The 26,506-nt window shown below is 50.5% G+C and overlaps 1 protein-coding gene across 1 annotated transcript; it reads left to right on the forward strand.

The window, feature by feature from the left end:
* The first annotated feature begins 17,004 nt into the window (after positions 1 to 17,004).
* Positions 17,005 to 21,126, forward strand: LOC147104983 (uncharacterized). Its single transcript, XM_086011733.1, has 2 exons — positions 17,005 to 18,077; positions 20,420 to 21,126. Exons 1-2 carry the CDS (start codon positions 17,010 to 17,012, stop codon positions 20,501 to 20,503), a joined length of 1,152 nt encoding a protein of 383 aa, XP_085867859.1. The 5' UTR covers positions 17,005 to 17,009; the 3' UTR covers positions 20,504 to 21,126.
* The last annotated feature ends 5,380 nt before the right edge of the window (positions 21,127 to 26,506 follow it).

The following is a 26,506-nucleotide window of genomic DNA, read 5'->3' on the forward strand; positions in this document are numbered from 1 at the left end:
ATTGCGCCTTTCTCGAGTATCCTGTTCTTGCGGCGGAGTTGATTCTGGCTCATTGTCATTGGTTGGTTCGTCAGCTTCCAATACCACTGCTTCTGAGGTAGACGCAATCTGTACTTCGGGTTGATTACCAGGTGCACCTGCTCGTGGTATGGGTTTGGCTTGTTCCTGTGACTCTAGAATTTGGTCAGCATGACATCTCACGATGCTCTCTCCAACGTCCACTGTGTACATTAGTGGTCCCTGCTGTGTGCATATCGTTCCTGGCTGCCATTTATCTGTTCGGTAGTCGCGGGCCAAGACTGGTTGCCCTATCTTGAAGCTCCTGGTTGGCTTCTCATTTATGTGCTGGAATTGCTTATCCTCAACATCTCGTCTTATGTTTGGTTTGAGCAAATCCAGGTGACATCTTAGCCTTCGGTTGAAGAACATTATGGCTGGAGCTTGGTTGGTGACTGCATGTGTCGCATTCCGGTAAGCAAACAAGAAATTATCCACCTTGTGTTGTAGTGGTATGTCGTCATTATACATTGCCTTTATTGCCTTTTTAAAGGTCTGAACAAACCTCTCAGCCAATCCATTTGTGGCTGGGTGATATGGGGCAGATGTGTAATGTTTCACCCCATTATTCCTCAGAAACCTCCGGAAATCCTCGGACACAAACTGTGGCCCATTGTCGGAGCAAATCTGTTCTGGCAAGCCATTCCTGGCAAAGATGGTCCGTAGGACTGCAATAGTTTTCTCCGTGGTGGTGGAGGACATTTTGATGACCTCTGGCCATTTCGAATGGGCGTCCACAGCGATTAGGAACATTGAGTCCATAAATGGACCAGCAAAATCAATGTGTACCCGTTGCCATGGAGATGAGGGCCACTCCCATGGATGTAGTGGGGCCTGTGGTGGAGCGTTTTGGACCTTCTGGCATCCTGTGCATCTCTTGGTCATATCCTCGATTTCTTTATCGATTTCTGGCCACCACACAAACGCCCTGGCTAGGCTCTTCATTTTTACCCCTCCCAGGTGACCCTCATGAAGCTCATTGAGCACTCTATCTATCAACTTGGGTGGAATTACTACTCGGGATCCACACATCAAGGTCCCCCGGCACACTGACAGCTGTTCTCTCCTTGGCGAGAATGCTGGCAACAGTGAGTCGCCATGTGCTGGCCATCCCTTCACCGTCAAATCATAGACCCGAGAGAGTGTCGGGTCATTTCGGGTTTCCTTCTCTATACTTGAGTTTGTAACAGGTAGACATTCGACTATGGTCGCATGGAATATCTCAACAGGGTCCACTGCAAGTGCTTCCTCTACCGTAGGCAACGGTAGGCGCGACAGCCCATCAGCGTTTCCATGCTGTTTTGTACCCTTGTACTCTATGTCGTACTGATGTGCCCCTAGAAAAAGTGACCATCTTTGCAGCCGTTGCGCCATCATCACCGGAACGCCATTCTTTGGGTTAAAAATGGACACCAGGGGCTGATGATCAGTCAGTAGGGTGAATTTCTGCCTGTGCAGATAGTGATTGAACTTCTTCACCCCCCACACCAGGCTGAGGGCCTCCCTGTCAATCTGGGCGTAGTTACGCTCGGCTGAGGTTAACGAGCGCGACGCAAAGGCTATTGGCCTCTCTGAACCGTCAAGGAATTTGTGTGACAGCACCGCTCCGATGCCGTAGGGAGACGCATCACATGCTAACCGAATCGGTAGTGTTGGATTGTAGTGGGCCAATACTTCTTTTGAAGTGATTAGGCATTTACATTTCTGAAAGGCACGCTTACACTCATCACTCCATTTCCATTTTACTCCAGTTTGCAGCAGGGCGTTCAGTGGGTGCAGAATTGTAGATAAATTCGGCAAGAACTTATGGTAGTAGCTCACCAACCCGAGGAACGACCTCAGTTGCGACACATTTTCCGGTGCTGGAGCCTTGACTACAGCCTCAATCTTGTCCGGCGACTTATGCAACCTTTCCTCATCAATCATGCGGCCACAATACGAGATTTGTCTCCTGAAGAACTCGCATTTGGGGCGGTTGGCTCGTAGCCCAAATTCCTTTAATCTCGTGAGCACCTGCTCCAGGTTGGCAAGGTGTTCACTGTCATTTTCGCCCGTAACCAGGATGTCGTCCAAATAACACTGGGTCCCCGGGATCTCTTGCAGGACTTGTTCCATCACCCTCTGCCAAATAGCCGGGGCTGATGCTACCCCGAATACTAGTCGATTGTACTGGTAAAGGCCTTTGTGAGTGTTTATCATGAGGTATTTCCTAGATGCTTCTTCCACCTCCATTTGTAGATACGCTTGGGCCAGATCAATCTTTGTAAAGCGTTTCACACACACACAGAATCACACAGAATCCCCACAGTGCAGATAGAGGCCATTTCGGCCCATCGAGCCTGCACCGACACATATCCCACCCTATCCCCATAACCCCACGTATTTAATCCCCTAACACTAAGGGTCAATTTATCATAGCCAAATCAACCTAACCCGCACATCTTTGGACTGTGGGAGGAAACCGGAGCACCCGGAGGAAACCCACGCAGACACAGGGAGAATGTGCAAACTCCACACAGATAGTCGCCCGAGGCCAGACTTGAACCCGGGTCCCTGGCGCTGTGAGGCAACAGTGCTAACCACTATGCCACCGTGCCCCCCGTTAGGTTAAAGGTAGTGAGATAGTGAGGCGAAAATATCTTCTATCCGTGGAAGTGGATATTGTACTGTGTGCAGGACTGGGTTCACAGTTACCTTGAAGTCCCCACAGATGCGAACCTTCTTCGGCTCCCCAGGCGTGCTGCTCAATGATTTCTTCATTACAGGAATGATGGGTGTGGCCCACTCGCTCCAGTCCACCTTGGACAGCACACCCGAATGCTCCAGACTCTCCAGCTCGGCTTCAACGGCTGGGCGGATCGTGTAAGGTACTGGTCTGGCCTTAAAAATTTTTGGGTTTGCGTTATCTTCGATTTTTATCATTGCCGTCACTCCTTTTAGAGCCCCAAGTCCTTGTTGGAACACCTCTTTCGCGTCAGTTAGAATTTTTGACAGTCATCCAGGTGTGACGTCATCATCCTTTTTATCAGTCACAGTTAGCGCCTGAATGGAATGCCAATCCAATTGTATTTTTCGGATCCATTCATGTCCCAATAATGGTGCTCCTCCATCTGGTAGTCTATATAGATACAGTTTCTGTGTTTCCTTACCGTTGTATTCAACTGGCACCCTTATTTTTCCTCTGGGGTAGACTTTTTGCCCCGTGTATGTCTTCAATACAATGGACGTGTCCTTCAAGGGTATGTGTGAGAATAGCCACTCATAGTCTCGTCGATTCATGACAGTTAGGGCTGACCCTGTGTCCAATTCCATCTTTACTGGGGACCCTGCTATCATGAGGATGACCCAAATGGTTCGGTGATCCTCCTTTGCGATCATGTTGTGTAACTTTAAACAACTTAGTCTCCTGCTCCTGGAGTCCTTATCACTCTCCTGATCTTCCGAACTACTGTCTGTCAATTTCTTTACTTTCTTGTACTTTTCCTTAGTAGTTCTTGTAGTGTTGGTTTTCTTTCCCGACCTGCAGACTCTTGCTATGTGTCCCATTTTCCCACATTGCCTGCATACTTTGTCCTTAAGCCAGCAGTCCTTCTGATCATGGGTTGTTCTGCCGCAGCGATAGCACTTTTCTGCTCCATACGCCATTTCGTTAGCACTGTATTCCTGTGGTTTCTGTTGTATTTCCGCAGCTCCCCGTGCTGTTGCTTCGTAGGTTACTGCCATGCTGAAAGCCTGTTCTAGCGTCAGGTCCTTTTCCGAAAGTAGTCGTTTCTGGGTTCCTTCACCCTGGAGCCCGCAGACAAACTTATCCCGTAAGGTGTCTGCCAGTCCTGCTCCGAACTGGCAGTGCTTCGATAACTTGTGTAATTCCGTAAGATAGTCAGCATTGCTCTCATCTTTGTGCTGGTTTCTTTCATGGAACTTGAATCTTTCTGCTATCAGCAGCGGTGTAGGGTTTAGGTGTTCCTGTGAGATATTAACAATCTCTTCAAAACTTTTCTCCATTGGTTTAGCTGGGGTAATTAAATTCCGCAACAGGCCGTACGTTCTCGCGCCCATCAAATTTAATAATACCGACGCCTTCGTTCCATCGGCCACCTCATTTGCCTCGCAGTACACTTCAATTCTTTCCACATACGTGGTCCAGTCTTCTACCTCGTTGTCGAAAGCAGTGATACTGCCACTCTTCGGCATCTTGAGTGATTTAAAATGGCACCTCCCGCGCTTTTTCTTCTTCCCCAATGGAATAAAATGGCGCCTCCCGCGCTTTGCCTTTTTCCCCTTGCTGCCACGCTTCTCCTAGCGTTCTACAGGGTAATGGCAGCGACCCGCGGCTTCAGCGCATATCATAAGAACATAAGAACACAAGAACATAAGAAATAGGAGCAGGAGTAGGCCAATCGGCCCCTCGAGCCTGCTCCGGCATTCAATAAGATCATGGCTGATCTGATCCTAACCGCCAATCCACTATCACAGAACCATCTCCTGAATCTAACAGAATTAGACACACGAAATAGGAGCAGGATCAGGCTACACGGCCCCTGGGCCCGCTCCGCTACCCACAGGGCCATGACCGATCCGAACCTAGACTCATGTCCAAATTCCTGCCCGCTCCCCATAACCCTTAATTCCCTTTACTTCTAGGAAACTGTCTATTTCTGTTTTAAATTTATGTAATGATGTAGCTTCTACAGCTTTTTGGGGCAGCATATTCCATGGACCTACCACCCTCTGAGTGAAGTAGTTCCTCCTCATCTCAGTTTTGAAAGAGCAGCCCCTTATTCTAAGACTATGCCCCCTAGCTCTAGTTTCACCCATCATCGGGAACATCCTCCCCGCATCCACCCGATCCAACCCCTTCACAATCTTATATGTTTCAATAAGATCGCCTCTCATTCTTCTGAACTCCAATGAGTAGAGTCCCAATCTACTCAACCTTTCCTCATATGTCCGTCCCCTCATCCCCGGGATTAACCGAGTGAACCTTCTTTGTACTGACTCGAGAGCAAGTATGTCCTTTCTTAAGTATGGACACCAAAACTGTACGCAGTATTCCAGGTGCGGTCTCACCAATACCTTGTACAACTGAAGCAATACCTCCCTATTTTTATATTCTATCCCCCTAGCAATGAAAGCCAACATTCCATTGGCCTTCTTAATCACTTGCTGCACCTGCATACTAACCTTTTGAGTTTCGTGCACCATGACCCCCAGATCCCTTTGTACTTCAGTACTTTCCAGTTTCTTGCCATTAAGATAATAACTTGCTCTACGATTTTTCCTGCCAAAGTGCATAACCTCACACTTTCCAGTGTTCTATTCCATCTGCCAAATCTCTGCCCACTTACTTAGCCTGTCTATGTCCCCTTGCAGGTTTTTTATGTCCTCCTCACTCACTACTTTCCCTCCCATCTTAGTATCATCTGCAAACTTTGATATGTTACACTCGGTCCCCTCCTCCAAATCGTTAATATAGATTGTAAAGAGTTGGGGACCCAGCACTGACCCCTGCGGAACACCACTAGTTACTGATTGCCAGTCTGAGAATGAACCATTTATCCCAACTCTCTGCCTTCTGTTAGATAGCCAATCCTCTATCCATGCCAGAATATTACCCCCAATCCCGTGATTATTTATCTTAAGCAATAATCTTTTGTGTGGCACCTTGTCAAATGCCTTTTGGAAGTCTAAATACACTACGTCCACTGGTTCCCCTTTATCCACCCTGTATGTTACTTCCTCAAAGAACTCCAGCAAATTTGTCAAACATGGCTTCCTCTTCATAAAACCATGCTGACTTTGTCCTATTAAATGATGATTATCCAAATGTCCTATTACTGTCTCCTTAATAATGGACTCCAAAATTTTACCTACCACAGATGTTAGGCTAACCGGTCTATAGTTTCCAGCCTTCTGTCTACTGCCCTTTTTAAATAAGGGTGTTACATTAGCAGTTTTCCAGTCTGCCGGGACCTTTGCCGAGTCCAGGGAGTTTTGGAAAATTATTACCCATGCATCCACAATCCCTACCGTCACTTCCATCAAGACCCTAGGATGTAAGCCATCAGGTCCAGGTGATTTATCTGCCTTGAGTCCCATTATTTTACCGAGTACCACTTCCTTAGTGATTTTGATCCTGTTTAGCTCCTCCCCCCCTTTAGCCCCCTGTTTGTCCAGTGTTGGGATATTCTTAGTGTCTTCTACTGTAAAGACTGATATAAAATATTCATTCAGTGTTTTTGCCATCTCCATATTTCCCACCATTAATTTCCCGGTCTCATCCTCTAAGGGACCAACATTTACTTTAGCCACCCTTTTTCTTTTCATATAACTATAAAAACTCTTACTATCTGTTTTTATATTTTTAGCTAATTTACTTTCATCATCTATCTTCCCTTTCTTAATCAATCTTTTTGTTATTTTTTGCTGTCTTTTAAAGTTTTCCCCATCCTCTATCCTCCCACTAGATTTGGTTACCTTATATGCCCTTGTTTTTAGTCGAATACTATCCTTAATTTCTTTACTTAGCCACAGATGGCTGTCTTTTCTTTTACACCCTTTTCTTCTCAGTGGAATATATTTTTTTTGGAAGTTGTAAAATAACTCCTTAAATGTACACCACTGATCATGTATCGTCTTACCCTTTAATCTATTTTCCCAATCCACTCGACTCAGTTCCGCTCTCATACCTTCATAGTCTCCTTTATTCAAGCTTAGCACGCTTGTTTGAGATCCAACCTTCTCACCCTCTAATTGAATATGGAATTCAACCATGTTATGGTCACTCATTCCAAGGGGATCCTTTACTAGGACATTTTTAATTAATCCTGTCTCGTTACACAGGACCAGATCTAAGGTTGCTTGCCCCCTGGTTGGTTCAGTTACATACTGCTCAAGAAACCCATCCCTAATACACTCAATGAACTCATCCTCAAGGCAGCCCTGCCCAATTTGATTTGTCCAATTAATATGATAGTTAAAATCCCCCATAATTATAGATGTTCCCTTATTACAAGCCTCAGCTATTTCCTGATTGATACTCCGTCCAACAGAGTTGCCACTGTTCGGAGGCCTATAGACTACGCCCACTACTGTTTTTTTCCCCTTATTATTCCTTACCTCCACCCAAACTGTTTCATTATCCTGATCTTTTGACCCAATATCATTTCTCTGTATTACAGTGATTCCTTCCTTTATTAACATAACCACCCCACCTCCCTTTCCTTCCTGCCTGTCCTTCCTGATCGTTAAATAACCTGGTATGTTTAATTCCCAGGCATTGTCACCCTGCAGCCATGTTTCTGTAATGGCCACAAGATCATACCCATATGTAGTTATTTGTGCCATTAACTCGTCTATTTTGTTACGAATGCTACGTGCATTCAGATAGAGAACTTTCAAAGATGTTTTGTGACACTTAGTTCCTGCTTTTGCCCTTTTTATTACTTTACCTTTTACTCCATACCTTCTGCCCCTTCCTGACACGCTCTGGTTTTTAATTTCCCCACTGCTACCTAAGTCTATGAACTCCTCTGTTGTCATTTTTATTATTTGCTCTCTAGGAACCTCCCCCGCACTAGTTAGTTTAAAGCCCTCTCTACAGCCCTAGTTATATGATCCGCCAGGACTCTAGTCCCAGCACTGGCCAAGTGAAGCCCTTCCCAATGGAACAGCTCCCTCCTGCCCCAGTACTGGTGCCAGTGTCCCAGGAAGCAAAACCCATTTCTCCCACACCAGTCTTTGAGCCACGCATTTAGCTCTCTAATTTTATTTGTCCTAGCCAAATTCGCTCGTGGCTCAGGTAATAATCCAGAGATTATTACCCTTGTGGTTCTGCTTTTTAATTTGGCCCCTAGCTGCTCAAACTCCCTCAGCAGAACCTCCTTCCTTGTCCTATCTATGTTGTTGGTACCAACATGGACCACGACAGCTGGATCCTCCCCCTCCCACTCCAAGTTTCTCTCCAGTCCAGAGGAGATGTCCTTAACCCTGGCACCGGGCAGGCAACACAGCCTTCGGGACTCTCGCTCTCGGCTGCAAAGAACTCTATCTATCCCCCTAACGATACTATCCCCTACCACTACAACATTTCTTTTAACTCCCCCCACTTGAATGGCCCCCTGCTCCACGGTGCTGTGGCCAGGTTGCTCATCCTCCCCGCAGTCCCTGTTCCCATCCTCACAGGGAGTAAGAGCCTTGAACCTGTTGGACAAGTGCAAGGGCTGCGGCTCCTCCAACACTACCTCCTGGATCCCCGTACCTGCCTCACTTCTAGTCACACCATCCTGACCCTGGCCACGGACTACATCTGAATTAACTAATCTAATTGGTGTGAATACCTCGTGATACACAGAGTCCAGGTAACTCTCCCCCTCCCTGATGTGTCTCAGTGTTTGAAGCTCGGACTCCAGCTCTTTTCCTTCCCCTCGTTCTATCCTCTCCACGCTGCCCGGTTCTTGAGCACCGACCGCGCCCTGTGCGCTCCACCCTCTCTCTCTCTCTTCCTCCCGACGACGCTGCATGGCCCCTTTGCAGAGCCGCTCGATCGAGCCAGAGCCCGCCGCAGTCCGGACGGGTCAGCGCACTACCTGCTACCAGCACGACTTGCTGGAACACCTCGACTGGGGAGCCAGGCCCAGCTCTCCACAGCCTCCCCTGCAACTCTCCGATGGATCCCCGGGCGGTTGCCCGCGATCGATGCCCGCCGTTCTGACTTCGACCTCCAAGAAGCTTCTCTTCAGGGAAAAGATCCCCGTGAGGTGATGCAGTACTGCAGGTGAGTTCGAACCTGCCCGTCGCCAGTGTAGTGTCCGGGTATCAATAATACTCGGACTGCAGGAGAACAATAAAACAGGTATTTACTGAACAGAGGGGAACTCAAGACTGAAATACAGAAGCCTGCTATGGCTTTATATACAGGGGTGGTCACTGCCGGTACTGCAGTATAGAATCAGTTCTTCTCTTAAAGGTACATACACAACATATGTACCTTTAAGGGGGAGAACTACTGTTTACAGCTCATTTATCCTGTAGTACCGGCAGTGACCACACCTGTATATAAACCCTGAGTAGTGATCTGTACAGTCAGTTGCAGTTTGAACCCTCATTCAGTAAACATCTGTTGATCGTTCCCTGCAGTCTGTGTCTGATTATTGAAGGACACAACATTAAGATACACGGATATAACATTGGCGACGACGCAGATTCGAACCTACCTGCAACTCTGCATTCCCTCCCAGGGATTCGCTTCTGGAGAACAGTGGAAGGAGGTCGAGTCCAGATGCACTGGCATCGACCACGGGCAACCGCCCAGTCATCCAGCGGAGATTTGAGCATCGCAGGGGAGGCTGTCGAGAGCCAGGCTTGGCTTTCCAGTCACGGTGGTCCAGCGAAACGGGCTGGCAACAGGTACTGCGCAGACCCTTCCCGGACAGCGGCGGCTAGAGCCGACCAAGCGGCACAGAAAAAGGCCGAGCACCGTCGACGGGGGAGAGAGAGAGGGCAGAGCGCACAGGGCGCAGCTGGTGTTCAGGACCAAGCGGCGTCAACGGGGAGAGAGACGAGAGAGAGCAGAGCGCAGCCGGTGTTCACGGGCTGAGCAGCATCAACGGGGGAGAGAGGCATGCAGGAAAACGCGAGGCACTGCCATTGCCACGAGGACCGCAGAGAGCGGCATTGGCAGCAGCGCAGGAGCAGCGCAAGAAACCCACAGGGCGTCGCTATTTGCCACGAGGACCGCCGAGAGCGGCGTTGGCAGCAGCACGGGAGACGCCATTTTAAGCCGCAGCAGGGAAGAAAGGAAAGCACGGGAGATGCCATTTTAAGCCAGTCTAACCACACGCAAAAATGCCGAAGAGTGGCAGTATCACAGCGTTCGACAATGAAGTCGAAGATTGGACGACATATGTCGAACGCATAGAAGTATACTGCAAGGCGAATGAAGTGCCAGATGACAAGAAAGCGCTGGTATTGTTGAATTCAATGGGTGCAAAAACGTATGTCTTACTACGAAACCTAGTAACCCCAGAGAAGCCAGTAGAAAAGGATTTTGAAAACATAGTGTCAATCCTACAGGACCACTTAAACCCCACACCGCTGCTGATAGCAGAATGATTTAAGTTTCACAAAAGGAACCAGCATAAAGATGAAAGTAATGCTGAGTATTTAACGGAATTGCGCAAGCTATCGAAACACTGCCAGTTTGGAACGGGACTAGCAGATACTTTAAGGGACAAGTTTGTGTGTGGGCTTCAAAGTGAAGGAACCCAGAAACGGCTTCTATCAGAAAAGGATCTTACGCTGGATAAGGCTTTCAGCATTGCAGTATCACACGAAGCAGCAGCACAGGGCGCTGCAGAGATACAACGGAGACCGCAAGAATATGGCACAAATGAAACGTCATACGGAACGGTGAAGTGCTATCGCTGCGGCAGAACAACACACGACCATAATGATTGCTGATTCAAGGACAAAGTGTGCAGACAGTGTGGAAAAGTAGGACACATAGCAAGAGTCTGCAGGTCGGGAAAGAAAACCAGCAGCAAGAAATCTCCACAGGAGAAGTACAAGAAGGTACATAAGGTGACGGAGAGTAGTTCAGACGAACAGAAGAGTGATCCAGACTCCGGAAGCAAGGAGCTGGGTTGTCTGAAACTACATAATGTGATCAAAATGGAGGATCACCAAACTATCTGGGTCACGCTCAAGATAGCAGGAGTCCAAGTGAAAATGGAATTGGACACAGGATCAGCCTTAACAGTCATAAACCGAAGGGACTACAAGCGGTTATTCTCACATATACCCTTGAGAGATACAAAGATTGTCTTGAAGACGTACACGGGGCAAAAAGTCTACCCCAGAGGAAAAATAATGGTGAACGTTATATATAACGGCAAGGAAACACCAAAAATGGACCTATATGTATTGCCAGATGGAGGACCACCACTACTAGGACGTGAATGGATCCGGAAGATACAGCTAGATTGGCATTCCATACAAGCACTGACTGTAGATGCCAAAAAGGATGACGACGTCACACCTGGACGACTGTCAAAAATGCTAACTGATGCACAAGAAGTGTTCCAGCAGGGACTTGGAACACTAAAAGGCATAACAGCGATGATCAAAATACAGGAAAATGCAAGCCCAAAGTTTTTTAAGGCCAGACCGGTACCTTATGCGATCCGCCCACCCGTCGAAGCAGAGCTGGAAGGTTTGGGACGTTCAGGAGTACTGTCCAAAGTGGACTGGAGCGAGTGGGCTACACCCATCGTTCCTGTAATGAAGAGGTCGTTGAGTAATATGCCTGGGGAACCAAGGAAGGTTCACATCTGTGGGGACTTTAAGGTGACTGTGAACCCAGTCCTTCACACTGTACAATACCTGCTTCCGTGGATTGAAGATATTTTCGCCTCGCTATCTGGAGCGAAACGCTTCACTAAGATTGATCTGGCCCAGGCGTACCTGCAAATGGAGGTAGAAGAAGCCTCGAAACAGTACCTCATGATCAACACTCATAAAGGTCTCTACCAATACAATTGGCTGGTGTCCGGAGTAGCATCAGCTCCGGCTATTTGGCAAAGGGCAATGGAACAAGTCCTGCAAGGGATTCCAGGGACCCAGTGTTATTTGGACGACATCCTGGTCACGGGCGAAAATGACAGTGATCACCTCGCCAACCTGGAGCAGGTGCTCACTAGATTGAAGGAATATGGGCTCCGAGCTAATCGCCACAAATGCGAGTTTTTCCAGAAGCAGATCTCATATTGTGGCCACGTTATTGATAAAGAGGGGTTACATAAGTCCCCTGAAAAGATTGAGGCAGTAGTCAAGGCCCCAGCACTGGAAAATGTGTCACAACTGAGGTCGTTCCTCGGGCTGGTGAACTACTACCATAAGTTCTTGCCGAATTTGTCTACCGTACTACACCCACTGAACACCCTAATGCAAACGGGGGTACCATGGAAGTGGAGTGACGAATGTAAACGAGCTTTCCAGAAGAGCAAAGCATTGATCACATCAAAAAAGGTGTTGGCTCATTTCAACCCAGCACTACTAATTCGGTTGGCGTGTGATGCATCACCCTATGGCATTGGAGCGGTGCTGTCGCACAAATTCCCGGACGGCTCGGCGAGGCCAGTAGCCTTTGCGTCTTGGTCACTAACCTCAGCCAAGCGTGACAGGGAGGCCCTCAGCCTAGTGTGGGGAGTGAAAAAGTTCAATCGCTATCTGCACGGGCAGAAGTTCACCTTGCTGACTGACCACCAACCACTTGTCTCCATCATTAATCCAAAGAAGGGCATTCCGGTGATGACTGCACAACGGCTACAAAGATGGTCCCTTTTTCTAGGGGCTCACCAATATGAAATCGAGTATAAGGGCATGAAACAGCATGGAAACGCTGATGGGCTATCACGCCTGCCACTGCCTACTGCGGAGGAAGCACCAGCAGTGGATCCTATCGAAATATTTCATTCGGCTATAATTGAACGCTTGCCAGTAACTAACGCTGGTATAGAGAAGGAGACCCGAAATGACCCGACACTGTCTCGTGTATATGATTTGACGGTGAAGGGATGGCCAGTGTTATATCCGTGTATCTTAATGTTGTGTCCTTCAATAATCAGACACAGACGGCAGGGAACAATCAACAGGTGTTTACTGAATGAGGGTTCAAACTGCAACTGACTGTACAGATCACTACTCAGGGTTTACATACAGGTGTGGTCACTGCCGTTACTACAGGATACAGGAGCTGTAAAAAGTAGTTCTCCCCCTTAAAGGTACATACATTACAATTCCTCCCCTTTTAGATTAACAGTACCATAACACTCATTTAACAATTAAATATCAAACTAATTACAATTAACACTTTTAACATGCAACATTAACTGAAAATAGTCTATTTATAAATTCAGTTTTTGGGGAGGCTTCCTGATTCTTTCTGGATAACGCCTTTCTCGAGTGTCTCGCTCTTGGTGCGGAGGCGATTCTAACACCCTGTCGTCAGTTGATTCATCAGCTTCCAATGCTATTGTTCTGAGGTAGATGCGACCTGTATGTCGGGTTCCTCACCAGGTACGTATGGCCGAGACATGGGGTTGACTCATTCCTGTGACTCTAGGATCTGGTCAGCATGGCCTCTCACAATGTTCTCCCCAACATCCACTGTGTACATTAGTGGCCCCTGCCGTGTGCATATCGTTCCTGGTTGCCATTTCTCTGTTCAGTAGTCGTGGGCCAAGACTGGTTGCCCTACATTGAAGCTCCTTGTCGGCTACTCATTGATGTGCTGGAATTGCTTACTCTCAACACCTCTTCGTACATTTGGTCTGAGCAAATCCAGACGAGATCTCAACCTTCAGTTAAAGAACATCATGGCCGGGGCCTGGATGGTGACTGCATGTGTCGCATTTCTGTAGGCTAACAGGAAATTGTCCACCTTATGCTTCAGTGGAATGTCACCATCGCACGTGGCCTTTACTGCTTTTTTAAAGGTTTGTACGAACCTCTCAGCCAATCCATTTGTGGCTGGATGATATGGGGCGGATGTGTAATGCCTTACCCCATTCCTTCTCATAAACCTTCGAAACTCTTCGGACACAAACTGTGGTCCGTTATCAGAGCAAATCTGCTTTGGCAAGCCGTTCCTGGCAAAAATGGTCCGTAGGACTGCAATAGTTTTCTCCGTGGTGGTGGTGGACATTTTGATCACCTCAGGCCATTTCAAGTGCGCATCCACGGCTATTAAAAACATTGAGTCCATGAATGGACCAGCAAAATCAATATGCACCCGTTGCCATGGAGATGAGGGCCACTCCCATGTGTGTAGAGGGGTATGTGGTGGTGCATTTTGGACCTTCTGGCATCCTGAGCAGCTCTTTGTCAGGTCCTCGATTTGCTGATTGATCCCCGGCCACCACACATAAGACCTAGCAAGGCTTTTCATTTTCACCCCTCCCAGATGAACTTCGTGAAGCTCATTGAGCACTCTCTCCCTTAACTTGGGTGGAATTACCACTCGGGATCCACACATCAAGGTCCCCTGGCATACTGACAGCTGTTCTCTTCTGGATGAGAATGCTGGCAACAGTGAGTCGCCATGTGCTGGCCATGCCTTCACCGTCAAATCATATACCCGAGACAGTGTCGGGTCATTTCGGGTCTCCGTCTCTATACCAGCGTTAGTTACTGGCAAGCATTCAATTATAGTCGAATGAAATATTTCAACAGGATCCACTGCTGGTGCTTTCTCCGCAGTAGGCAGTGGCAGGCGTGATAGCCCATCAGCGTTTCCATGCTTTTTCGTGCCCTAATACTCGATTTCATATTGGTGCGCCCCTAGAAAATGGGACCATCTTTGTAGCCGTTGCGCAGTCATCACCGGAACGCCCTTCTTTGGATTAAAGATGGAGACAAGTGGTTGGTGGTCAGTCAGCAAGGTGAACTTCTGCCCGTGCAGGTAGTGATTGAACTTTTTCATTCCCACACTAGGCTGAGGGCCTCCCTGTCAATCTGGGCATAGTTACGCTTGGCTGAGGTTAGTGACTGAGACGCAAAGGCTACTGGCCTCTCCGAGCCGTCCGGGAATTTGTGCGACAGCACCGCTCCAATGCCATATGGTGATGCATCACACGCCAACCGAATTTGTAGTGCTGGGTTGAAATGAGCCAACACCTCTTTTGATGTGATCAATGCTTTGCTCTTCTGGAAAGCTCGTTTACATTCATCACTCCACTTCCATGGTACCCCCGTTTGCAGTAGGGTGTTCAGTGGGTGTAGTACGGTAGACAAATTCGGCAAGAACTTATGATAGTAGTTCACCAGCCCGAGGAACGACCTCAGTTGTGACACATTTTCCGGTGCTGGGGCCTTGACTACTGCCTCAATCTTTTCAGGGGACTTACGTAACCCCTCTTTATCAATAATGTGGCCACAATACGAGATCTGCTTCTGGAAAAACTCGCATTTGTGGCGATTAGCTCGGAGCCCATATTCCTTCAATCTAGTGAGCACCTGCTCCAGGTTGGCGAGGTGATCACTGTCATTTACGCCCGTGACCAGGATGTCGTCCAAATAACACTGGGTCCCTGGAATCCCTTGCAGGACTTGTTCCATTGCCCTTTGCCAAATAGCCGGAGCTGATGCTACCCCGAACACCAGCCGATTGTATTGGTAGAGGCCTTTATGAGTGTTGAGCGTGAGGTACTGTTTCGAGGCTTCTTCTACCTCCATTTGCAGGTACGCCTGGGCCAGATCAATCTTAGTGAAGCATTTCCCTCCAGATAGCGAGGCGAAAATATCTTCAATCCGCGGACGCGGATATTGTACAGTGTGAAGGATTGGGTTCACTGTCACCTTAAAGTCCCCACAGATGCGAACCTTCTTTGGCTCCCCAGGCGTATTACTCAACGACCTCTTCATTACAGGAACGATGGGTGTAGCCCACTCGCTCCAGTCCACTTTGGACAGTACTCCTGAACGTTCCAAACCTTCCGGCTCTGCTTCGACGGCTGGGCGGATCGCATAAGGTACTGGTCTGGCCTTAAAAAACTTTGGGCTTGCATTTTCCTCTATTTTGATCGTCGCTGTTATGCCTTTTAGTGTTCCGAGTCCCTGCTGGAACACTTCTTGTGCGTCAGTTAGCATTTTTGACAGTCGTCCAGGTGTGACGTCATCATCCTTTTTGGCATCTACAGTCAGTGCTTGTATGGAATGCCAATCTAGCTGTATCTTCCGGATCCATTCACGTCCTAGTAGTGGTGGTCCTCCATCTGGCAATACATATAGGTCCACTTTTGGTGTTTCCTTGCCGTTATATATAACGTTCACCGTTATTTTTCTTATGGGGTAGACTTTTTGCCCCGTGTACGTCTTCAAGACAATCTTTGTATCTCTCAAGGGTATATGTGAGAATAGCCGCTTGTAGTCCCTTCGGTTTATGACTGTTAGGGCTGATCCTGTGTCCAATTCCATTTTCACTTGGACTCCTGCTATCTTGAGCGTGACCCAGATAGTTTGGTGATCCTCCATTTTGACCACATTATGTCGTTTCAGACAACCCAGCTCCTTGCTTCCGGAGTCTGTATCACTCTTCTGTTCGTCTGAACTACTCTCCGTCACCTTATGTACCTTCTTGTACTTCTCCTGTGGAGATTTCTTGCTGCTGGTTTTCTTTCCCGACCTGCAGACTCTTGCTATGTGTCCTACTTTTCCACACTGTCTGCACACTTTGTCCTTGAACCAGCAATCATTATGGTCGTGTGTTGTTCTGCCGCAGCGATAGCACTTCACTGTTCCGTATGACATTTCATTTGTGCCATATTCTTGTGGTCTCCGTTGTATCTCTGCAGCGCCCCGTGCTGCTGCTTCGTGTGATACTGCAATGCTGAAAGCCTTGTCCAGCATAAGATCCTTTTCTGATAGAAGCCGTTTCTGGGTTCCTTCGCTTTGAAGCCCACACACAAACTTGTCCCTTAAAGTATCTGCAAGTCCCGTTCCAAACTGGCAGTGTTTCGATAGCTTGCGCAGTTCCGTTAAATACTCAGCATTACTTTCATCTTTATGCTGGTTCCTTTTGTAAAACTTAAATCTTTCTGCTATCAGCAGCGGTGTGGGTTTTAAGTGGTCCTGTAGGATTGACACTATGTTTTCAAAATCCTTTTCCACTGGCCTCTCTGGGGTTACTAGGTTTCGTAGTAAGCGTGGTAAACCACTAATCTGCCTGTACAGAACATGTCTGGGCATGCCTCAGCTGGCTCAACCCCTGGCTCCACCCCTAAGCCCAGGTATAAAGGTGATTGACCTCCAGTCCCCCTGGCTTTAAGGATCGGTCTAACAGCAGAGGCATGCTCGTATTCTTTTGTTAATAAAAGCCTACTTGTTATAAGTTTAACTCTTAGTCTTCTGGAGTTATTGATGGCGCATCAATTTTATTAACAACAGGTTTTGAAATGGAGCAAATCCTGAAACCGGAACGCCTGGAACTGGACCCTCAAACGGCGGATGCATCAAATAACTTCGAGCACTGGCTGAGCTGCTTCGAAGCATTCCTGCAGGCCTCCAGCACTACCGTCAGGACCGAAGCCGACAAACTGCTAGTACTGAACTCACGGGTGAGCCACCAAGTATATTCGATTATCCGAGACGTTGTATCTTACACGGCCGCTATCGCGTTACTAAAAGAACAATATGCTAAGCCAGTCAACGAGGTCTACGCTAGACACCTCCTGGCTACCCGCAAACAGCGGCCCGGGGAATCGGGTGACGAATACCTACGGGCACTGAGAGTCCTCGGCCGGGACTGCAAGTGCAAATCGGTGACGGCCGCGGAAAATACTGATGACCTAATCAGAGATGCCTACGTCGCCGGCATCAGGTCCAGCTACACTCGACAGAGACTGCTCGAGCAAAGTGGGCTCAACCTGCAGAAGGCTGTGGCCCTTGCTAACTCGCTGGACGTGGCCCTCCGAAACATGGATGCCTACCCCCCCGACCATACGGCCCTCCCCGCCCCGTGGATGTCGCGGGGGCCGCCATCTTGGGACACGGTAAGGCCACAGGCCTGCGCCACGCCACCACCGCCACGGCCCACCTGCAGCCCAACTACAGCTGCGATGTCCAGAGGCTCAAAGTGCTATTTCTGTGGCCAGGCCAAGCACCCCAGACAACACTGCCCGGCGAAGGACGTGATCTGCTCCAAATGCGGAAAGAAGGGGCACTATGCCAAAGTGTGCAGGGCGAAACCGACCAACTCCAGCAGCGCCGCGTGTGAGCCGTGCAGGTCGCCATCTTGGACACCACCAGCCGCGTGTGAGCCGTGCGGGCCGTCATCTTGGACATCATCAGACGCGTGTGAGCGGTGCGGGCCGCCATCTTGGACGTCACTTTGGGACCAGGCCTCTGACTCCCCCACTGCCTCGCGCGAGTACAACAGCGACCCACCGACCTCAACGATGGCCTCCATCATCCTGGACCAATCAAGGCCTCACCAACTGGCCAGGTCCACGATGGACATCAAGGTAAACGGTCATGCAACAAACTGTCTATTTGACTGTGGGAGCACGGAGAGCTTTAACCACCCCGACACGGTGCGACGCTACTCCCTATCAGTATTGCCCACGCACCACCGGGTCTCTGTGGCCTCCAAGTCCCATACAGCGGACGTCGGCGGCTACTGTGTAGCGACCCTGACAGTAATGGGCACAGAGTACAAAGACTTTAAACTCCTTGTCCTGCCACAGCTCTGCGCTGCTGTGCTACTGGGACTGGATTTCCAGTGCCACCTAGAGAGTGTCACGATGGCGTACGGCGGGCCCCTGCCCCCACTTACAGTCTGCAGCCGGCAAAATTTAAAACAACCGCCGCGCACAATATGCAGCCTAACCACCCTGAAAGTCAGCCCCCCCCGCCCGTTGTTTGCTAATCTCGCCCACGACTGCAAGCCCATCGCAACAAAAAGCAGGCGGTACAGTGCCGGGGATAGAAGCTTCATTAAAATAGAAGTAGAGAGACTCCTGCGGGAGGGGATTATCGAGGGCAGCACCAGCCCATGGCGAGCCCAAGTAGTGGTCGTGAAGACCGGCGAGAAACAGCGCCTGGTCATTGACTACAGTCAAACAATCAATAGGTATACCCAATTAGACGCATACCCCCTTCCCCGCATATCTGATATGGTCAATCAGATTGCACAGTACCGGGTATTCTCTACCATTGACCTGAAGTCGGCATACCACCAACTCCCTATCAGACCTGAAGACCGCCAGTATACTGCCTTCGAGGCAAACGGCCGCCTCTACCACTTCCTCAGAGTCCCCTTCGGCGTCACCAATGGGGTCTCAGTCTTCCAAAGGGAGATGGACTGGATGGTTGACCAGAACGCGCTGCAGGCCACTTTTCCCTACCTGGACAATGTCACCATCTGCGGCCATGACCAGCAGGGCCATGACGCCAATCTAGAAAAATTCCTCCGAACAGCCCAGCGCTTAAATTTGACATACAACAAAGAAAAGTGTATGTTTCGCACCACCCGCCTCGCTATCCTTGGCTGTGTAGTGGAAAACGGAGTCATCGGCCCCGACCCCGACCGAATGCGCCCCCTTCTGGAACTACCCCTGCCTCACTGCCTCAAAGCCCTGAAGAGATGTCTGGGATTTTTCTCTTATTACGCCCAATGGGTGCCCAATTACGCGGACAAAGCCCGGCCCCTTATCAAGTCAACCTCCTTCCCCCTGGCGGCAGAGGCCCATGCAGCCTTCACCCGCATAAAAGAGGACATTGCAAAGGCTACAATGCACGCCGTGGACGAGTCCATCCCTTTCCAAGTGGAGAGCGATGCGCCTGACTTCGCCCTGGCCGCAACCCTTAACCAGGCGGGGAGACCCGTGGCCTTCTTTTCACGAACCCTCCAGGGCCCCGAAATTAGACACTCCTCAGTCGAAAAGGAGGCCCAGGCTATAGTGGAGGCTGTACGGCATTGGAGGCATTACCTGGCCGGTAAACGCTTCACCCTGCTCACTGACCAACGATCAGTAGCATTTATGTACAATAACAAGCAGAGGGGCAAAATCAAAAACGACAAGATATTGCGGTGGAGGATCGAATTATCCACCTACAATTATGATATCTTATACCGGCCCGGGAAACTTAATGAGCCCCCGGACGCCCTATCCCATGGAACATGTGCCAACGCACAGGTCGATAGGCTGCGGGCCCTCCACAACGATCTCTGCCACCCGGGGGTCACCAAGTTTTTCCACTTCATTAAGGCCCGCAACCTGCCTTACTCCATCGAGGAGGTCAGGACCATGACCAGGAACTGCCAAGTCTGTGCCGAATGCAAACCGCACTTTTATAGGCCAGACAGGGCGCACCTGATAAAAGCCACCCGCCCCTTCGAGCGCCTAAGCGTAGATTTTAAAGGGCCCCTCCCCTCCTCTGACCGCAACACGTACTTCCTCAACATCATTGACGGGTACTCCTGTTTCCCGTTCGCTATCCCCTGCCCGGACATGACCAGCGCCACAGTCATCAAATGTCTCAATGAGCTCTTCGCCATATTCAGTTTTCCCAGCTACATCCATAGTGACAGGGGCTCGTCGTTCACGAGCGACGAGCTGCGCCTGTACCTGCTCGAAAAAGGGATAGCCACGAGCAGGACCACCAGCTACAACCCCCGGGGTAACGGACAAGTAGAAAGGGAGAACGCGACAGTGTGGAAAACCGCCATGCTAGCCTTAAAGTCCAGAGGCCTCCCAACCTCCCGCTGGCAAGAAATCCTCCCCGATGCACTTCACTCCATACGGTCACTACTCTGTACCACCACGAACGCCACCCCTCACGAGAAAATGTTCGTCTTCCCTAGGAAATCCACCTCAGGGACATCGCTACCGCCATGGCTGACGTCTCCAGGGCCCGTCTTGCTCAGGAAGCACGTGAGGAGCCATAAAACAGACCCCCTGGTTGAAAGGGTCCACCTCCTCCACGCCAACCCACAATATGCATACGTGGCGTATCCTGATGGGCGGGAGGACACGGTCTCCATACGAGACCTCGCACCCTCAGGTGCCACCGAAAACACCATTACCCACTACCCATTACCATTACCCACTACCATTACCCACAACACACCCCGAGAAGGGAATCCACATCTAACCCAAGTAGACGGCACGCCAGGGCCCTGTGACCCACCCTTATACACCCACCGACCCCGCAACCACGAAGACGACACGCCGGTGCTCCGGCCCACGCGGGAAATGGCCGCGGGAAAAGAACCGCCGCAGCCGGCACCATGACGATCACTACGGCAGACAAGACCCCCGGAGAGACTTGCCTATACGAACTTCTGAGACACTTCACCCCGCCGGACTCATTTTAAACAAGGGGTGAATGTGGTAAACCACTAATCTGCCTGTACAGAACATGTCTGGGCATGCCTCAGCTGGCTCCGCCCCTGGCTCCACCCCTAAGCCCAGGTATAAAGGTGATTGACCTCCAGTCCCCCTGGCTTTAAGGATCGGTCTACCAGCAGAGGCATGCTCGTATTCTTTTGTTAATAAAAGCCTACTTGTTATAAGTTTAACTCTTAGTCTTCCAGAGTTATTGATGGCGCATCAGTAAGCCATACATTTTTGCACCCATTGAATTCAACATACCAGTGCTTTCTTGTCATCTGGCACTTCATTCGCCTTGCAGTATACTTCTATGCGTTCGACATATGTCGTCCAATCTTCGACTTCATTGTCGAACGCTGTGATACTGCCACTCTTCGGCATTTTTGGGTGTGGTTAGACTGGCTTAAAATGGCGTCTCCCACGCTGCTGCCAACGCCGCTCTCGGCGGTCCTCGTGGCAAATGGCGATGCCCTGTGCGTTTCGTGCGCTGCTACTACGCTGCTGCCAATGCCGCTCTCTGCGGTCCTCATGGCAATGGCAACACCTCGCGTTTTCCTGCGCGCCTCTCTCTCACCGGTTGACGCCACTCGGTCCTGAACACCGGCTTCGCCCTGTGCGCTCTGCCCTCTGTCTCTCCCCCGTCGACGCTGCTCGGCCCTTGAACACCGGCTGCTCTCTGCTCTCTCTCGTCTCTCTCCCCCATTGACGACGCTCGGTCCTGAACATCGGCTGCACCCTGTGCGCTCTGCCCTCTCTCTCTCCCCCGTCGACGCTGCTCGGCCTTTTTCTGTGCCGATCGGTCGGGCTCTAGCCCATCGCTGTCCGGGAAGGGTCTGCGCAGTACCTGTTGCCAGCCCGTTTCGCTGGACCACCGTGACTGGAAAGCCAAGCCTGGCACTCGACAGCCTCCCCTGTGATGCTCAAATCTCCACTGGATGACTGGGCGGTTGCCCGTGGTCGACGCCCGTGCTTCTGGACTCGACCTTCTTCCACTGTTCTCCAGGAGCGAATCCCTGGGAGGTGATGCAGAGTTGCAGGTAGGTTCGAATCTGCTCGTTGCCACTGTTACGTCCGTGTAATAATAAGAAAAGGACTGCAGAGAACAGTACAACAGGTGTTTACTCAACGTGGTTCAAACTGCAACTGACTGTACAGATCACTACTCAGGGTTTATATACAGGTGTGGTCACTGCCGGTACTACAGGATACAGGAGCTGTAAAAAGTAGTTCTCCCCCTTAAAGGTACATACATTACAGAGACCACCTGGCAACGGGTGGAACAGGCGGGATGGTGGCCAGGACTCCAGGATGTTGTCCACGAGTTCTGCGCTAGCTGTCTTGTGTGTGCAGCAAATAATCCCGATCCCCACAAAAGGAAGGTGCCCATGGGACACATTAGGAGGGTGGAGGGACCATGGCAGTCAATCCAGATCGACTATATAGGGCCCTTGCCCACCACTCAGGGAGGCTACAAATACTGCCTCGTCCTGGTGGATGTGTTTTCCAAGTGGGTGGAATCTTTCCCCTGCAGGACGGCCACAGCAATGGGGACTGCAAAGACCTTGGTGAAGGAGGTGTTCTCGCGGTGGGGACTGCCCCAGTTCGTGGAGTCCGACCAGGGAAGCCACTTCACCGGCCAAGTCATGCAGAACACCCTCATGCTGCTCGGTATCAAAGGGAAGTGGCACGTAGTCTACAACCCGCGGTCCTCAAGGATTGTGGAGCGTAAGAACCGTACCCTTAAAGAAAGATTGAGGAAAGAGGCTGTGGGGTCGCCCCAAAAATGGGCAGAGACCCTACCTCTGATCCTCATGGGGATCCGGGCCAGCCAGTCCAAAAGCACAGGGCATTCACCACATGAGCTCATGGCCGGCAGAGTTATGAGGACCCCCACTCATGTCCTTGCCCCAGTCCTCACTGAAGGACAACTGCAGGAAATAAACCGGGATAAATTCGCCCAAACCCTCCTAGAACACCTCAAATGAATTTATGGGCAGGCAGCAGACAGCATGGGGAAGCAGCATCGGAATAATCGGCTGCTGCTCGAGCCTAGCAAGAGCCACCAGTGGGAGATAGGAGACCTAGTGATGGTAAGAAACTATGCCCGGGTGGGAAGTTTAGAGCCACTCTACATGGCTCCCTATAGTTTAGTTGATAGGGCCAGCCCCATGGTCTATGCAGTAAAACTACCCCGGTGCACAAAGTGGTTCCACGCCAACCAATGTAAATTGTATAAATCTGACCGTACAAGTTCAAGTTCACAGGCTGTAAAGACAGGCGCTGTGGCTTGTTTCAAGGCAAAAGTTGTCCGGCCCACCAATTGGGACACTTCCCCGCCCCAGTGGGACCTAAGTTTTGGCCAAAGTTTAAATTTGAACCAGTTATTTAGTTCAGAAACAGAGAAACCTGAGAGTAGAAATCTGCAGGCTGCTGCGAGTTCATTCACAGAAATTCGCTTGGGGGGCTCCAGGGAGGAGCCGCCCTGTGAAGAGACTGCCCATGCATGCGTAGTCGCTGGTCTGGAGACAGGAATTCCCCAGTCTTTTGAATGGCCTGTTCGCGCATGCGCAGTTCCCCAGCCCGTGACCACAGCGGCTCCTCTTCAGTTTTCCTGTGCAGGCGCAGTCGACTATTTGAATACAGAGGTTTCACAGCCTCTGCCAGGGGACTCCGGGGAGGAGGTTCACGCAGGCGCAGTCGCCTGTTTAAAGGGACAAGCTTCCCAGCCCGCTTCTAGAGTTGTTCCCCCTATGGCGTGGGACTCTGGGGAGGAAGGGATAGCAATTCCTCTTGCAGGGGACATATGGAAGGAGCTGGTACCAGGTTTTGGACCTGGAGAGGAAGATTTTCAGCCACCAGCAGCGGGTGGTGAAGGGATACTTGCCCCCAGTACAGGAGTGGGTAGGGAAAAGGAGACAAACCCAGATTACTGGCAGGCTGCCAGGTATATTAAACAGTGCGGGCTGTTGGCATCAGGGGGAGAAGGTTCCCAGCCAGCTAGGGCTGTGACCCAGGCTCAGGGTCCATCAGCCAAAGTTTCCCCCACAGAGACGCCTCTCAGAAGGTCTCAGCGGGTCCGCAAGCCCAAGATAAGATGGTCACCAGAGTACCCGCCACAAAGAGCAATCTCCCGAGCCCGGGAGGAAACAGATCACAGAGGTCCCCAACTTGCAGCCATAAGCTGCCAGGGACTAGAAGCAGGAGGCAGTCCAGCTTCGTTGCAGGCAGCAGTAATCTGCAACAGTGACACCAGAGATTAGCCTGGCCGTCCGGAGATGGGCGGCATTTGTATTATAGCTACCAATGTTTATAGCTTGCTTTTAAGGTGTTTAAATTTTAAGTTTAGAATGTAACTAGTAGTTTTGAGTTTAAGTTTAAAGTTTAAGTTTATAAGTGTGCCAAATGCTTGTATTTTGGTCCGAGGTCGAGGGACCTGACGTTGTCTCCACCTAAGGCAGCAGGTCAGTGAGAGACCTGGCTGCATGTCCTTTTAAATTCTTTTGCAGGAGAGTGGCCAAAGGAGCAGCCCTGTTCGCCCAGCCTGTGCTGGGCATCGAATGAAGATATGGTTATACAGAATGTTGGGGATCACCTCGCCACTGGACAAATCCAGGAGGAGACCCCGCAGCGACCTTCGGGAGAAGCCGGACAGGGTCCGGAGGAACCTGCCTACTCATCCTACATGGAAGAGATGGCCCCAGTTGGGTGGGGCATGGCCTCAACCCAGCACTATCCTGACCGAATTTCACTTGCGGGAGACCTCGCTATTGAGGAGTCATGGTGGGGAAGTGCGGGCGCCTTGTCAGATAGGGACGCGTTCCCCGGGAGTGGGTGGTGATAGCCCGGGAAAGATTGTAAAGGGGAGGGGGAGACCCAAGAGTCACGTGGGTGCGTTCGGGGAAGGGAGGAACTCACCCGGAGCCCACAGGCAAAGTTGGAGTGTAAGTGTGGCAGGGAAGGGTGAGTGGGTGGCCGGATCTGGGATCCAAGTTTGAGTGTGGGGCCAGTGAGAGCCGCCACACAGGCACCCATCATTTTCTGCAGCCAGTCGAGGGAAGACAGGAGGGGGAGGGACTGGGAGGCGCGATCCCATACTCTCCGGTCTCGGTCTGTGAAACATGAGGGGTACCCTGCCTCCACAAAGGGACAAGGGAACGGCTCAGGGCTGGCGGATCAGACTGTTCTGTAAAATCCATTCTGTATGTTTTAAAAGTTTAAGACCATTAAATGAGGGGGGGTGGAAGGAACATTTACTGCCCGGGTGGGAGGAGCAATACCCACTCGAATTTCGCGACCCATCATTGGCACGTGATGGTCGGGGTTTATTTCAGCATTTTGTTTCAAATGTTTAATGAAGATTTTTGTATTTTGTTTTACAGTTCCAAGTGGTGCAGAGGCGTAGGACCCTCTCCGTGCTTGGGATCATTTTGATTACATTGTATAACCAAGATTGCAACATTTTGTAATGTGTTATAATGTAACAAGTGGTGCAGGGGTATGAGACCCCTTATTGTAACATTTTGTAATTGATGTCTCTGTAGATGCCTACCGTACCATGGTTTTTCTCGGATTTGAGGGGAATAGACAGGTCGGGGAATCAGTGATAAGTAGCTATAGGTAAATACAGGGAATCATTGTTTGTGGGGGGTCAGAAAATTTTGCTCACTTCTTCAAGAGGATACTACAAGCAAGTTGGAAGTACCAAGGGAGGAATGTAGGGGTCGCAAAATCCCCTCAGCCCCCGAAGATCGGGAAATAATAATCCACATCGTGGACGAAGACTTGTGGGCCTAGAAATTCGGTGGGCTGTGCCACCAGTTAGCGCCTAAAGAGGGCACTCAGTGGCTTTAGCGCCACTGGCCGCGCCTCCCGCGATATTTAGCGGGGCGCTAATGGCGGCATTAGCTTGTAGCGCTGCGCCGCCAGCGATGATGTCATCGGTGTGCGCAGCGCCCCGCTACCACCCCGATCGTGATATTTGGTCATGCCCGCCTCTGTAACGCCGGTCGCAAATCGCGCCCGGTTCACGGGGCCTACCTGTGGCGGTAGTGGCGCAAATTAAGGTGGAGATGCAGGGCGGCCATTTTTTCAGTGGCCGCCTGCCATCACCTCCGTCCCCGGCCTCCTGATCCCCCCCCCCGGGCAGCGCCGGCTGTGTCCCGAGAGCCCGGCATTTCTCCTCAGTGCCGGGCTCTTTTGCCGGCACTCGCGATTTCTGATCGCATTGGTGCAGGCCCCTCCCCCTTAAGAAGGGGAGGAAGGTCTGCAATACCGCAGCACGTTGCGCTGCGATATTCAGTTTCAGCGCCCCAAGAGGGACGCGGGGCACCTCGAGCAGCGCCCCGCGTCCCTCTTGGGGCGCTCAAACTGAATTTCTGGTGGGCGCAACGGCTCCATTGGCAGCAGTAATTCCGGTGCCCAGGCGAGCTTGACGCCCCGTTTGGGGCTCCACCGAATTTCTAGGCCGTGTGATTTAAATTGTCTCTGGGTTGGACAATGTTTTAAAACATACCCAGAACTGCAAAAGGCTGTGTTAAAAAGCTCATAAGCTAGGCAGC

This window comes from Somniosus microcephalus, chromosome 18 (genome assembly GCF_052327205.1).
Source record: "Somniosus microcephalus isolate GS21.2 chromosome 18, FLI_Smic_1.0, whole genome shotgun sequence".
Classification (NCBI taxonomy): Eukaryota; Metazoa; Chordata; class Chondrichthyes; order Squaliformes; family Somniosidae; genus Somniosus; species Somniosus microcephalus.

Excerpts from the sequence above, each read along its gene's own strand:
- LOC147104983 (XM_086011733.1), top strand. The coding sequence starts at position 17,010 with ATGGAGCAAATCCTGAAACCGGAACGCCTGGAACTGGACCCTCAAACG. Across the intron at positions 18,078-20,419 it reads GGTCCACGATGGACATCAAG|GAAATCCACCTCAGGGACAT; the intron begins GTAAACGGTCAT and ends CGTCTTCCCTAG.